Source organism: Pleurodeles waltl, chromosome 7 (genome assembly GCF_031143425.1).
Source record: "Pleurodeles waltl isolate 20211129_DDA chromosome 7, aPleWal1.hap1.20221129, whole genome shotgun sequence".
In the NCBI taxonomy this organism is placed as follows: Eukaryota; Metazoa; Chordata; class Amphibia; order Caudata; family Salamandridae; genus Pleurodeles; species Pleurodeles waltl.
Window position 1 is genome coordinate 557,087,748 of NC_090446.1, and position 15,756 is coordinate 557,103,503.

General features: G+C 42.2%; 1 protein-coding gene across 1 annotated transcript in view; it reads right to left on the reverse strand.

Moving 5' to 3' along the window:
• Positions 1 to 206: 206 nt before the first annotated feature.
• Positions 207 to 15,756, reverse strand: part of LOC138304336 (serine protease 27-like) — an 89,433-nt gene continuing 73,883 nt past the window's right edge. Inside the window, exons 4-6 of the mRNA XM_069244302.1 lie at positions 15,302 to 15,567; positions 9,987 to 10,156; positions 207 to 5,087 (exon numbers count right to left, since the gene is read on the reverse strand). Coding sequence (XP_069100403.1) covers positions 4,803 to 5,087; positions 9,987 to 10,156; positions 15,302 to 15,567 — 721 coding nt within the window. The 3' untranslated portion in view covers positions 207 to 4,802. The remainder of the gene's footprint in view (positions 5,088 to 9,986; positions 10,157 to 15,301; positions 15,568 to 15,756) is intronic.

The following is a 15,756-nucleotide window of genomic DNA, read 5'->3' on the forward strand; positions in this document are numbered from 1 at the left end:
CATGCTTCTCCTTTAATGCATTACCAGTTCCTATAGTTCAGAACCACTGTATTTCTACACCTATTGCATCAATGTTTTATACTTACAATAAATAACTTTTGAAATGAAAAAAGCACAAATTGAGATTTGAATATCTATTAAGTTGTAGATTTTCACAATAATCCAGACATCTCTTTGGTCAACTCTTACTGTGTTACGAATATGAAGACATTATTATTTGAATTTAATTTTATTTTTGCTCCCCCCTTACAAAAGGAAAAACACATTCAAAAAAGTGTTTAGTTTGTCATTAACATTACTACCTCTCAGGGTGCTACATGGTGGAGGTAGATTGTGAAGGTGTTAACGCTGAATTTTACGAATAAAATATTCATATATTCTGAATGTTGAAACTGCATAAGAAAATGACTTAATATAGAAAATAATACACAACTTTGAAATGTGCCTAGTTGAGTGACCGTCAGCAATCACGAAGTGTCCTTATTAATTGCTTGCTAATGTAAAATGTCGTGCTCATGTTCAGATTAATGTACAAGTATGTTATATTAATAGTTATGTATTATGCTTTTGCTTTGTTAATCATAGGCCTTAAGTTAGCAAGGTCTTGGGCCTAGTTGCACAGCCTCATGTTAAATTGCACTGCTTAAATGAGTCACACAAAATGGCTCTATAGAGAAATAGATTTGTAATTTTCTGCTGTGTTGATCAAATGCTAATAAATGATTTTCTTTCCCATGAGAACTGCTTGCTGGAATACGCTGTAGTAGCTATCGTTACAATGTAGAGTTTAGTGTGTGTGAAAGCGATGTTCTCAAGAGCTAACAATGGATCCACTGACTGGAGTACAAGGCGATACAAAATTGTTACCTGGCGAGCCCGACGACGGGAACAGGAGAAGAGGAGCCAATCATCGATATGTGAAAGACAGTTTAGTTAGATCTTAGTTTTGAGGTTCTACTTTCATTGGACTAAATGTAGACATACAATTCTTTGACCAATAGTAACGTGGAAAGAAGAACAAGGGAATTTTAAGTTAGCCAGACTGCACAGAGAAGGAAGAGCTCACTTTTATCTAAATCTTTTACTGAGAAGTGCCATTCCGATTATTCCAGTTCCTGAGACATTCCTATCTTGAACTTTATTGCTAAGTCCTGGTGCCCATGCTGACCGAATAGATGTCCAACTGGCGAAGACTACCGCCGTTTGCCGATCCATACTGAGGTAAGGTACAATGAAATGTTATTGTTCTCAATGTAATTTGCTTTTGTTTTTAGGCACCAACCGCTAATTTTGATAGAGCCATAGCTAGATGTTTTCCAAATTTGTGTTGACTAAATTGTTTTGCATGAAGCCCAAACATGCTATTCTAATCAGAAGGTTAGCTAGGAGACTCACAGAAGATGTTTGCTAACTATTAACAATAGTTGATGTCATATCTTTGCTGAAGCTAAATGTATGCTATTTCCATTGAGCAGTTGTTCTTGTTATTGATTTGTACTGTAACTCTAGAAAATGTAGTGACCCATGCATTGATTAAATTTGAGATCTTTAAAGGATTTGGTTAGCCGGTATTGTTTCTGTATGTTTATCATTTGATTTTGAGACACTGGGGCACATGCTGCTCTGAAAAAATGAAAAGAAAACTTTTTTTTTTTTTTTTTTAAATGCATCTTGTTTTCCTTTAAGGAAAGCTGGCTGCATTGAAAAAACTACTTCATTTAAAAGCAGTCACAGACATGGTTGTCTGCTGTCTCCAGCAAGCCACCATCCCTGTGAGGGCGGCCATTTCCAATGGGGTCACAAATTGCAACTTACCTCATGAATATTCATGAGGTAGGTCAATTGCGACCCCATTGTGAATCGCAAACAGTGTAAAGTACACTCTTGTACATAAGGTTTTGCAGCTCGCAATTTGCGACTCGCATACGAGTCACAAATTGCAACTCGCAAAACTCGTGGTCATACATCTTGCCCTAAGTTACGTGATATTAGCATTGTTAATATAGGGAAATAAACATTTTAACTTTTACATAAAGGTGTGGTTATTTATGGCCAAGGGGTCATGGTGCGTGGAAATTATTGACTCCCAAGATTATTGATTTTATTGATTGATATTATTATTGATTGATATTGAAATTGAGACCGATGGTGGGACCTACTCTAAGCGCAGTCAAAAGGTCCATCGAACATCTAACTCATCCCTTTATAAATTAAAGATAAGAAACCAAAGAAGGTAAGATGTGCTAACAAAGGAAAGAAACTCACTTCCTTAAAGGTGCCTTTTTGATCTGCTGCTGGAAGTCAGTAAGACGTTGAGGCCCAGATTTAAAAGAAAATGAGGAAGCGTGACACTGCGCCAAAATTGCCAGTGCCACGCTCCATCGTTTTCACAATGCAGGGATGCACCGCACTTAATAGAATACAGTGCACCCCTGTGTAGTCCCCTGCACCCACGCTAAATTTGCAGATGAGCACCATCGCAGCCACCCTTGCACCATGGTGCAAGAATGGCTGCATTGAGGGGGAGATTGTTTTTGTGGAGGAAAGGACACCTTCCTATGCAAAAACAATCTTAAATGGCAATTTGCTCTTTCTGTCAGAATGCAGCACACACAGAAAGAGCAAAAAATGATTGTTGGGGTGGCGTTAGATTTTGGCGCTGCCTTAGGTTTGCAAAATCTAGCAAATCTGAGGCAGTGTTAAAATGCACACCCACAGCAACACCCATTGAACACCCCTTCCATGCAAAGTGCTGCGTGTGAAGGGGCTGTATTTACAAGGTACAAAAAGTGACTTAATGCCACCTTGTAAATATGTCGCAGGGCATCGCACCACTGGAGCGTCATTAAAAGTAACGCTCTGGTGGTGATGGGGCTTTTAAATATGCCCCTGCATGCCTTTCAGGCTGGACACACCATGGTTTCCACCTTGATGTTTTGCCCTTTACAAGGAGAGTGGATGTGTATGGGCAGGTACGTTAGCTTCTGCTTGTTTCGTGAGTGATGGAAGCAGTTTTATTTATTTTACTTATTTCAGAAATTTTTATAGTAGGTCCATAATGTAGTGAGTAAATCTAGGGCATTTGAAATGTACATAGAGCAGGTTCAAGAAACATTTGAATGAGTCGGGCAATTTACCTGGAAGACGTGAGCTTTTAAGTTTTTCCTGAAAGCATGAAGATTAGGATTCACTCTTATGTACTGCAAAGAGATAAAGGGAATCCGGAGGATTAATGGTCCAGTGTATACTCTTCGATGAAAGTTATTTTATAATGAAATACACTGTTCCAAGGATAGAAAGAAAAGACAGAGTGAACACTGGGGAGTCCTAATTATTAGGAGCAAGAGTCCTCACACACCTTAATGGGTGTCATGCTTCATCATCGGACGGGCTCCTTGTCAGACCAGCGCTGCAATGTCTGACGGGCACCCCCCGTAGGGGGGCTCTCTGCCGGAGATCTTTTATTGATGATGCCGCTAATGCCCCACAAGTGAGTGAGAGAAAAATAAGGGGAGAAGAGATCAAGCACAAAAATTGGCTCAGGGCCCCTACTAAATACTATTTTTATTTATCTGTATGGGGTGATGGCCAAGATTAAAAATATATCCAGAGAGTGAGGTAGAGATAATGCTCAACCACTCTTTAATACTGAATGTGGAAAAAGGGAAGGGAGGAGATCAGGAACTACCCGACCCACCTTCAATTAGGGTCGACATGTTTCGCGTCTCTGTGGTCCACAAGGATCCTATGACGCTTCTTCAGGACCTAATGTTTTTCTAAGGTTCTCCAACTTTAGATTAAGTGGACTCTTACAAACTATAACTGACAGTCAAAAAAGTATCTCCAGTCACTTACGAAAGTCCAACCTGATCCGAACTTTCTGTTCTTAACGGTCACCCCTCCCAAGTCGGGACAGGGCTTCATGGGATCACGCAGACCAATAGCCAGGCTTATGATACACTTTGTAAAGTCCTGACGTCAGATGGATTCATCTACCCCTGGTCGCACTCACTCTTATGTAGCCTGGGACAGGCTTCCAAAATCCAGGGTGGAGTTCCAAAGCACAATTTACCTATATTCACACACCCTTAATTAAGACATTAGTCAAAGGGATGGATTATTATTGGGAGAAGCCCCAGCTTCCATGGGTCCACAAAGTAAGCATTAGATTCCAGTCCTACAGTTCACATTTCTTGCACATTGCACCTCATTCCTGGCCTGGCTTGTAATCTCAATTACATTGATGGCTTCAGTGCAGGAATCCAGAATGTCTGGTTTGCAATATGGAGGAAGTTGTTGAGCGGGCACCCTGTTGCTTCAAACCTGCAGCATTGGATGGTGCTGCACCTAGTGACAGAAGCACATGCTAGAGACAGGCGGAGGGGGTCAAATCATGGACATCAGGATGTGGAAATGGAGGAAAAACATGGCACACCTTGAGAAATTTATATGTATTCATTTGTGGATTTTCACAATCAGCTCATTTTGTTCAAGAAACAGTTTAGTACTGCTATAATTCGAAAAGGTATTCTTGCTATTAGCCATCTCAGCTCAAGAAACGCAATCTCAAACTCCATTTTATCACATTCTAATTGAAAATATGACATTCCTTTTATGGACGCTTGGCAAAGCTACCTATGGAAGTTGATTGTATGGGATCACAGAGATCTCTCCTTCAGCCAAAGCACATTATGTGATGATACATCTTTGCTTCTTTGAGGATCCAGTGCGGTGGGATTGTTGAAGAGCACACTCTCTGCTTTTACATAGGCCACGTCTGGGTGTCATAAGTGGTCAGAGTGTCAGAGAAGAACCAGCAGTAACACTGTCATAATAGACATCACCATGGTCATAGTTCTGGCTAGACCGGAAAAAAGTTTATGCCCATGGTTGACATTGATGAGGACTACATTGTCTGCATTCAGTTTAATGTCGGGAATGTACTGTTTTATCCAATCAGTATATGAAGTGACACGTGTGTAGACCCCTGGCCTGTTGGGGGCAGCGCATCCATAGCCCCAACTCACAATTCCTGCCAGCAACCAGGTGCTGTTCCACTTGCAGACGAGCGGACCCCCAGAATCTCCCTGGAGAAAGAGAAAAGTCTGTCAGAGCAAAGCAATCACTGACAAATCCAAATAAGATGCAGCATTATTGGCAGAAAGACCACCCTTTCCGCAACCATTACAGGGAAGCAAGAAGCTGGATCCATGATCAAAGCCAAACAGATTGATGAGCAGAAGCCTATAAAGAAACACAAACTCGTTGACACAAGGACAGAACCACCATAAAAAAACAGAGAGACGCCATTACAGTGACACGTCTTTAGAGAGAGACTCAGAGAGAGACACTGTAAGAGGGAAATTACTAGAAATTCCCCAGTGATTCTACAGTCACCAATGTAACTATATCACTCTTCTGCAGCATTTGTGTGTGTTCCTATGGAGTTTCAAAATAGCTGATATATCCAGTTCAGTTCACTAAGATACTCGAAAAAACATAAATATGTGGTAGCAACTTCTAGAAATTGAGGGATTTCGTTTGGAGTCATATCTGCTGACAGAACATTTTTGTGGATTACGCCTCAACAAAGGAGTTATGGATAGGGATGATAAACAACAGTGTACAGTATGATGAAGAGTAGCATTTAATAAGCAACCTACTTGAGATGAAGTCTGGTGCTCAAAAACTAGATTTTCATGAAGCTAAGAATTGAGAACTTGGGAGAAAATGTAGCTCACATCTGGTTCAAGGTCACAAGAAAATGGAACATCTCATTTCAAGGTAATATGAACACACAAAAGGAAAGGTAATGCTTTATGGGCAAGTCTCGGGGAAAACATACATGCATCAAATCAAAGGGGAAGTGTGAAACTCTACAAAGCAAGTAAGGACAAGCCATTAGAAATTTAATTAAAAACTTCACTTTTGCAACAAATCTTTGCACATTCCTAATCTACACCCTCACATCGCCCTTCCTCTGCCTTCCTAACATTAGAAGCAAGGTGTGGCAGATAATGTGGCAAGTTAATTCCATGGGGTTGAGCAGAAGTATACTTTTTTGCTACGGTGTAAGGACACCTTCATAGAAGCTAGCCTTTGTGCAATGTACATTGTCTGTGGTCATTACTGCAAGGGTGGAGATGCTGGTGTTTTTACCAGGATTGATGACAGTAACGATGGCTGTGGTGAATCTTCTGCTAGTGCCAACAAAGATAGCTGCTATCAGGCTAATGTTATTACTCACAGTTACCTGAGGTAAAGCTGATAGTGGATGGGGATAGCTTCAACATTTCTCCAGCAGGGTGAAGGAAAGATGCCATGGAGAGACCTTTAACCCAATGTTAGCATTGGCTATAGTGGCGATGAGGGTGGAGAGAGTGGTTGGTCCTGCAACAGGTGGGAATTTCTAGGGGTATGTTTTCCTCTAAGGGATTGGTGAAACTCTCCTTGGGTCTATCCTTGATATTTGGAGTACCCTCACTGAAAAGGCTTCCCATGATGCTTAATTTGCTAAAGTGGTTAGTTCTCCTTGGCATGTATAAAGCGCACCTCAAGTCAGGGGAGCAAGTGTTAAGGAGGTGTTATATAGTCAATTTTTGCTTCTTAGTTTTAGTATCATACACAGTCCATTTCTATTCCTCACACACTTATGATTCTCTAAAACCTCAAAGGCATACAAGTACTAGACAGTTTTTGTTTAAATTCTCCTTTCTTGAATTTCACCTCTATATTTTGTAAGGTCAGAATGTTATCATGTTCCTAAATGTCTGCTTGCAATTTTTTGCCAGTTATGTTGCATAGTGCAATCTTTGTCTTGGCTGCTTCTTGTCTTGTTTCTCAGGTTTAAATGACCCATCCAATCCATAACGCCACAAAGGTCTCACAACTCAAGCAGACGACATCAAACAAAGAAACATTCTAGAACACCTATTGTGGTGATGGTTTTTGAAGCAAGACTGGTTAATAGAACTATGTTTTCTTTACGGTCATGTGCGCAAGCGCTTTGGCCCCTGTTGTAATCTATCGGTTGGCTTTTAACTACGCCCATGTTACGCCCATCAGTTTCATTGGTTCGTGGGCTTGCCTTTTAAAATTTGCTTTATTTCATTAGTGAAAGGCATGCATACATCATGCCTTTTCCGGTGTTTAGTCCTCATCAAGAGCACTGGTAAACTACTGAAAACATACAAGGCTCTGTGATTTCCACGTGGCTTCTGGACTATTTTTTCTTTCCTATGCAGCGCGATCTCCCTGGGCAGTAGTTGAGCGCTTTGCATGACATTGACCCTGTTACATGGATAATTGCACTTTTGCCGGTTACATGGACAATTGCACTTTTGCCGATAAGTTTGAATGCAAGCAAACTTCTGTTTCCTTTTGTGTGTCTCCTTCATGTTCATGACGGCCGTCGGCTCACTTATGTGAAACTGTTTTACTTTTCATTTTCAGTTTATGTGGGAATAAATGTCTAGTTAGGAGTTTACAACACCAAAAGCTCTAACTCGAGCAAATGCGAGACCCATTGCATTGCAAATGCTTGTTTTTTTACACTGGATGGCCCCCATATAGGTAAACCCTCGTAGCTGTTATCTGACAAGATGATCGATGGAGGAAACTTTTCTTATTACTAGTCATGTGGTTCTTTCCCTTTCTAAAACCTGTCAGTTTATTGGGCCGGCTTAACCACTTTTTAATAAAAAAATTTTAATGAAAATCTGGTTTTGACTCAGCTTAATTTTTATGCGTTTTTGTATAATGTTGCTTGTCTTTTGTCTAATGTTAGATGGCACAATTCCTTAACAGAACAACTAGGGATGTAGTACCTTGGGTGTGCTGAATGACCAAGCTAGAGCGTGGGTTGTGCTAACGTGTCAAAACCTTAATCAACTATTCATGTGGCTATAGATGAAGAGATTGTGGCCCATGTTCATTGACAACAGGTTTGACTAGCAGTTCTAGGTGGGACGGATCCATGTTAGAATGTTAGTATAATCACTGACTTTAAAGGAGTTACCTTCATCCCATGTGGATATTCCTAAAATTTGCTGTGGATAAGAGCTTCTGGCCCATGGTGAACACTCCTTTTCAAGAAAAGTGACATATCCTGGAAGGCCGGATCTATGTCTTCGCTCCAGAACAACCACAGACAATGTACATGAGCTTCATTTGGATCCAAGTTTTACAAATTTTTGTAACAAAGTACACCTGGCGTATTCCACTTTTAGAGCTTAGGCTTACACCCAGCGGTCCTGCACACTTAGCTATGGTGAGATTTGCAAGAAACACTCACCCACTCATCACGCATTGCACTTTCCCCACGTGCCACGTGTTCAGGTAAGGCACCGTACGTAGCTCCTAAACACAGGTTTTACGAATGTTAATAATGCTGATCTTTGGTTTTAATGAACTTATAAACTTACTTGCGTTAACTGGCAACATGTTAAATGACTGAAAGGGCCCGAAATTGACCCCGGAGTCTTTACAAGTCCCTCAGCTCTCGGGGTACCGTTTTTTCAAGGTCAGTAATGCGCATGTTAATGTCTGCTGGTGAAAAAACGCAGCTGTATCTCCCTTATTAGGGCTTCTGCTAAATTTACACTGTGCACTTTTATTGTATGTCACACTGTTGTAGCTTTTACTTGGCTTCATTGAACCATTTTAATCGGTGTACTTTATATTACTTCTAAAGTATTGTTATTCATGTAAGGTTTTAGTTAACTAAGGCATGAAATAAATAAACTTGTAAACTTGAGTATTTGGATCCAATATATGTAATTTATCTTACTTGGATAATTTGGATCTCTAGAATGCATCTAACCCGTCTGGACAATTGGATGCCACTATTCTATACTAGATGTGCCACTTGATTTGTGTGTATTCATTACAAAGGATGCGTGGAAATGGGCTGCTACCAGCTTGCTTCCAAAACATCATTTTGAAATTAATAAATGTATGCCTTTGATAGTCCACAGACTCAGTGCTCTATTATCTCAAGCCTGGCATTTGTAACAATTGGGTGAAAGTTATTAGAAAGTATGGAAGATGAAAAAATTTACCAAAGGTATTTTTCTCTTTGGTTTGAACGTTTAATAAAAAATGCATGGTGAACATGGAAGTTTAACAGGCTTGCGCCATCTACCGAACGTTTTGTGAAAAGCTCTTAGAAATGGTCACGAGATAAGGTAAACTCATAATAGTCTTGGAAATTGTCAGCAAATCCTAGGATCTTGTGGGTCTTGCCTACATAGGGATAAGAGTTCTGTGTGTTATATAAGTGGATGCCACACAAACACACAGCACGGACCTTCTATCACCTGCTGCCCAGGTTTTAACAGGAAGCCGGAAAAGCCAAGAAAGGCACAGCATCCCAGTGTACCCATTTCCAGTCTCTGCAGGTTTCTATTGACTGTTCCATGATTTAAAAAAATCTTTGTATAAGGCAAATTTTACCTTTAATCTCTCAGCTATCTGCCTCTTGAGCTTAAATCTATCCCATCCTATTAAATTTCAGGCAAGAAAGCTCAGCACTATTTGTGTTTTCCAGCTAATTTATCTATGTAACTATCAGGGACTTTCAATTACTGTCACACCAATGGACCACGGGGAATATGTATGCACTGTATATATATTCCTATAATATAACATCACCACACATAGTCATTCAGACGAAATGTGTGAGAACTATTTCAGTGAACGCTAATGTGGAAACTAGCCTAATAAACTATTCTATACATCACTGGAGGAGAAACTCTAAAAAAGTCAACAAAGTCATGAAGTAGAGGTGTTGCAGAGCAGTGTTCTTTCACCTTGGGCATGTAGATGTTATAGACAAGCACGGTCAGAGAAACAGTTTGAGACAGAGGCAAGATCACACTTCGATGGCTGGTGTAACTGTAGATTGTGATCCCTCAACCCTGGAGTGTGAGAGCTCAAACACAATAAGCTACATTCACAGGAGAGTTGGCGCTTCCTTGCTCACGTACCTTGCAGGCATCCTTATTGCCCTCTTTGTACCCAGCACATATCATATCTGGATACACAATGGGGATGGTGGAGCCCACTGTGGAGTCAAGGTGGTACCACTGATCGCATGTCTTCGTACCGATGATGGGGAGGTCAACCTTCTGCAGGATCTTGGGATACGGAAGACCTCCTGTGAAGAAACATGGCATCCCAATGAGTTTCTTATACATGCCAATGACTGAGGGTCTAGGAGGCCAATATGCAGCACAGTAATGAACATGCCTCCATCCCCTATTGTCATGCATGCATTAAACTAACACATGTGGAGAAATTCAGATCACATCATATATGGTGTAAAAGATTATCGATTCTTCTGCTAGATCAAAGATCCACAGCATATAGAGTACAGCACCATGGTTCTTCTGATACAGGGAAAATGTCCTCACTCTTGTAATACAGTATAATATTAATACTTCTGGGGCCGTCACATTATGTAGAGAAAGGGTTATTTGGTAAGATTTTTAGAGGAGACTCATGAGGAACATATGGTATCCTTCACAGAAGAGGGAGGAAATGCAAAAAATTGCCTCGCAGCAATTCTGCGGTGGGCAGAAATCACTGACATAATTTAAAAATAATTAGACATCTTTGTTTGCTCTCACAAATGTTATTAACCCCTCCACACGGCCTTATAATGAGTGAGGATGTAATCCAGTTTCATTCAGAACTAGTAGTTTCCACCTTTCAACATCAATCAGAATTACAAGTTATAAAGGCAAACCCGCACTTTCTGTCCCCTTCACTGACACACTTTGCAAGGAGAAACCGTGTGGAAAATGAACAGGAAAAAGCCTGTTCAGAAAAAGGCAAACCGTCCTGAAAGCAGCTACCAAACCAGATTCCACGTCATGACTCCTTTTGAGTTCAACAACTCATAGTGATACTGCAATACTGCTCCTCATCATTACTGCAACCCAGTCACGGCTTGTGGGAGGGAAAAGCAGCGGGGCAGCGCAGCACGTGCCGGGGGAGAAATAAAATAAAATGTTAATAAAAAAAACACTTACCTTAATGCCGCCCTGCTCCGCTGCTCCACACCACCGTCCTCTAGATGAGTGCAGGCACAGGCTCCCAGCCTGCCCTGCGACCAATCCTGATGCTGCTCAGAGCCCAGCCCTGTCGGAATGCGCACTGTCTGCTTGGCAGACGGCGCACATTCCAAGGGTGCTGGTGCAGTGTTAGGATACTGGCCGCAGGGTGAAGGAGCCGGGGCCAGTATCCTAACACTGTTCCCACCAGTCAGCCCAGTGGGAATGCGTTTTACAATGTTACCGCTGTTCAGCCCAGGTGGAACATTGTAATACGCTCAAGGAGTACGTCACTACCATGGCGGTGGCGTCCTCCCTGTGAGTTTGGCGGTCCCGCTATGGTACCGCCAAACTCCTAATGAGGCCATATCTCTTCAACCTTTCACACTCTGCATGTGTACTACACACTGTATCACACACTGAAATTGGGAAACGTCTGGAGAAAAAAACAACTTTTCACTTATTTAGCGCCTGAAGGTGTATTTTTTTATACAAATCCCTGTCTACAAATGTTACTAGATAGAGCTTGGAATTAAAAATACTGAGTAGTAGCATGGGAAAGTCCATGTTCCTCCCATGGGTTGCCCCATTGATGCTACATAGAACATAGCTATGCACTATTTGCGAACTTTAGGCAATTTTGCAGCACTTTGCTATGGAAATTCAATTCCAGATCAACACTTTGCACTGCTTTGTGCAACTTTTGGTGACTTTATGCCACAAAATGTCGATAAATCTGGTGCTTGCCTTGCTTTTACCTGTTCTGTATCAACAGGTATAACATATCTTTACTTCATATGCTACGTGTCGATTTCAAAAGATCTCGCCAAAGCGTTTGCCAGCACATTCCACTTTCTTATGAATACTCTCTTCTCTCTGTCCCTCATCTTGATGGATCACAGTTGGCAAATCCAACAGCTGCTATATTGCTGTGGTAAAACTTGAGGCAGACACTAGTCCTCCATTCCAACTGGGATGTGCGTTTTCTTCGCTGATGCAGCTGCTTAGGATACAGTTCTCTTCTTTAAACTTAGCTTTAGAACCCTGGTTCCGCAATTTGCACCCCGCATCTCTGGTTGCATGTCTGGGTTGGTACTAACCTGTGCGGAGTTAAAAACATGCCGGGCGTGTGGCGCATATGTAGGGCAAATAAAGATTGCTCAAACATATTTATATAAACATGGCACCTACAACCAGTTATTGGTGTCAAAGAATTCTTAATTACATGAATAACACTCAAGTCTAAGAACAACATGTACGCTACCCGGTGTGTCTGGTTTCCCTCTCATTGTTGTTCGCACCCATTCCTAAAGGCGCCTAATTTGGGAAATCACAGACTGGCGGTCTGGTCCAAGTGAACCAACATATAGGGGACTGTTGTTGCCATGGATATGGATCCCCTGTTCCTGGTTTGAAGTCAGCCATTTTTTAGAAGGCGTTGGACCTTTGTTTGGGATTTCGTTCCTCTTTGAACTTTTAAACTCACCCAGGGCGTAAACCAAAGTCTTCATGTCATTTTGGGAGGCTGTGCTGTGAAGCAATGATACTTGTGTTCTTTGATGAAACAAGGACTCTGGGCCTGATTTATTACTTCCGAGTGAGCTCTATATCAGTTAAGGTATTTATTGTACAGCATCCTTATCATAGATTTTCATTTTTTTCATAACATAGACTGCCTTTTCATTTCTTAGCTAACAGCTTTTCCCAGAAGATACCGTGCCAAACTGGCTCCCTTCCTGCGTGACACTACCATCTGTAGACTACATAGCTTTGGTTGTAGTAACATTGAGGACTCTCGATTTATGCCTCGGGGGCAGAATACACTTTGCCCAAGAGAACACAACAGCCGGCTGCCATTTCTGATGGTTCCCTGGAGAACCGCTAATCTCTGGTTCCTGGTGCTCATGTGCGTCTACCCTTAGGAGTCTTTAGGGACCCTGGTCTGGAAAGGCTCTTTTGTAGGCATGGCTTAATGCATCTTCACAAGACGCTTTGTGAATTCAACAAATGTTCTTCTGATTATTTATCCAGGCTTCCATCCTGTTTGATCCTAGAGTTGATAGCCGAGGAAAGCTATATATTTGTCTTCGATAATAATACTTCAAGATGGAGTCTTCTTTGGGTAGATTCAACCTTCTTTTTTACTTCCAGGTCAAGGTTTGGAATTGTCTATAAGAGTGATTCTGGTAACCGGCACGTTGTAATTTTTGTGAAGACTCACTTGTTCCTTACTCTGAAGAACAGGATATCAATCCAGGATTCAGAGTCCTGCTCATTTCATCATATACCCTATCTTGTCTCCCCTTTCAGAGGGATTTGTTCTCCCATTTGGTTTCTTCTCAGAAAAAACAACCTCTTTTCTGTTTCTTTATCCTTCCTTGTGGCTCTTACTGAACTCGCTGTAAAACTACAGAGTGGCAGAAGTAAACAGAGGTCTACCTTCTATTCTTTGAAAGGAGACTGCATTATATCCTGAGCTCGAGACTGCTTTGTTTAGGAGTTTACTAACCAAGCACACCTGTCACAGCACAGCATGAGCAACTGACACTATATACAAGGCCATGGCTGTCCAGAACAGCCAGGTAAACAAATAATCACACTCGACAATGCAGACATTTCCAGTACCTCTCTCATTGGTCTTTCTGGTTCACCCTCTTGCATTAGTTAGTGTTGCAAGTTTTCTCTATCTCTCGCCAATGGGCAGGGGGGCCCTTCCCTCTCTCCTCGAAAATAAATACACTGGACTTGTCCTGTTCCTGCTCTGGGCTGGTAAGGCAGTGCGGGAACTCGTGAAGTGGTAGGAGGCCCATCCCACCTCAACCATCGAGGATCCCCGGCTGGGAAAAAGTACAGCTCATTGATTTGATCCTGGGTCAATGTCTTGAGCCAGGCCTGTCTGTGAAGTAGGATTCTACAAGCAGCCTTAACTCCCCCACTGTGGTCTGTAGCCTTAGAAATGGTGACCAAGAGTGTGTTGCCCACTTACCGCCTAGCCCGGAGAATTTTGGGTTCAGATCTTAATCTCCTGTGCTGCATGCCTGGTGAATATGCACTGCTGGACCGTCCAGTCACTTGGTACTCCAGGGTCTGTTCCATCCACCACGAGGGAACCTGACAAGGTCCTCCCCAAAGGGGAATCGTCATGTAGCTCTAGTACAGAAGACAGAACGAATGCCTTGTGTGGCTGCTACTTGTTCGCAGTATGCCCGAGAGAGCTTTGCTGTATTAGACCGACCCGAATTCAACCCCCGCAGGCGTTCGGGACATAAAGAGTGAACAACCTCTGCCGTGCAGCAGGGCACCGAGTCATTGAGGTCACTGCCAGTCACTCCAGACTGGCCCCAGACATACCTGATGACCTCATCCTTCATTCCTCACCAGAGACATGTTGTTTACATTTCCTTCTCTGGTGCTCACCGGTGCTGTGCCCAAGCTTGAGAAACCAGTGAATCTGATGCAGTCACTCTCGGCTTCCTTCGCACACTCCGTAATGAGCACTTTACCCATTCATCATTTTCCCTATTTTCTTCTTCTTCCTGCCCTCTTTGCTCTTTTATTTCAGTCCTTTTCTTCTCTACCTTTTGTCAAATTTTCTTACCTTTGCCTTCAGATATGTATTACTTCAGGTTTTCCTTTTCTTTCTAGTCGCCTTCACTTTTTCTTTTCTCTGCTTATGTGCTTTTTTCTGTTTTTCCTCACCTTATCTTTTTCTTTTCTCCCTGTGTATTTTCTTCCTATAAGGTTTGGATTAAAGGAAACCACTAGCTTTTGCACTGCTTCCGCCTACAGCTGGAAGGATTCTGAGAGCTGAATACATAGGCAGTACAGATGTGCATCGTACACTGCTCTCCGTTCTTACTGTAGGAGATAACTTCAATGCTTCGTGTTCTGTCTGAATGTCTGAGGGCTCTTGGTTCCCAGGGTCAATCTCTGGGGCAGAGTCACGAAAGCATTTATAAGTGAGAGACGTAGTACTACCGGAGTACTCTTTTATGTACTCTTACACACTTGTAAAACAACCCCGAAACATCCAGCTCCCTATTAATAAAATTGCAAAAGGGCCGTGTCCTTCCAAAATAAACACATTGTCTATGAATATTCCCCGAGCATTCCGGTTTCTCTCAATACCATGTACGATTATCTAGAGTACTTCAGAAGTACTGCTATACATACTCCAAAATGCATCTGTGAACAGTACCCCCTCCCCATATGTGCAACATAAAATAAACAGTAAATCAGACATATACCTCCAGGTCGGATTGAGCCCCAGCCGGTGGCCCAACATTTCAAGCCCATCGGAAAGGTTGTGGTCATGGATGGCAAGCAGACGGGTAGAATGTAATCGGTGTACCGAACCACGTCGCGGAGCTCGATCAAAGCAATGTCCCCACTGGAGCCGTGCCATCTGTGCGTGGGATACACATTAATGGCCTTTGCAGGGATGGAGACGGCAACAGGCATGTAGAGCTGGAAGGCACCTAGAACAACTTCATAGTCTGACAGCTTAAATCCACTGAAATAAAACAAAATGAGGATGAAGTGCACAGTCCTTCAGGAGCTCCGGGCCTCCAGCTCTAAGCATCACAAAAGCTTTGACATGAAAAACTTGGGTTTGGCTTGGAGTCAGGACTACCGGAGGAGAATCTGCTGGTAGAGGGAGACTCCTCAACTATATTATCTACATAGGGAAGAAAATATTGAT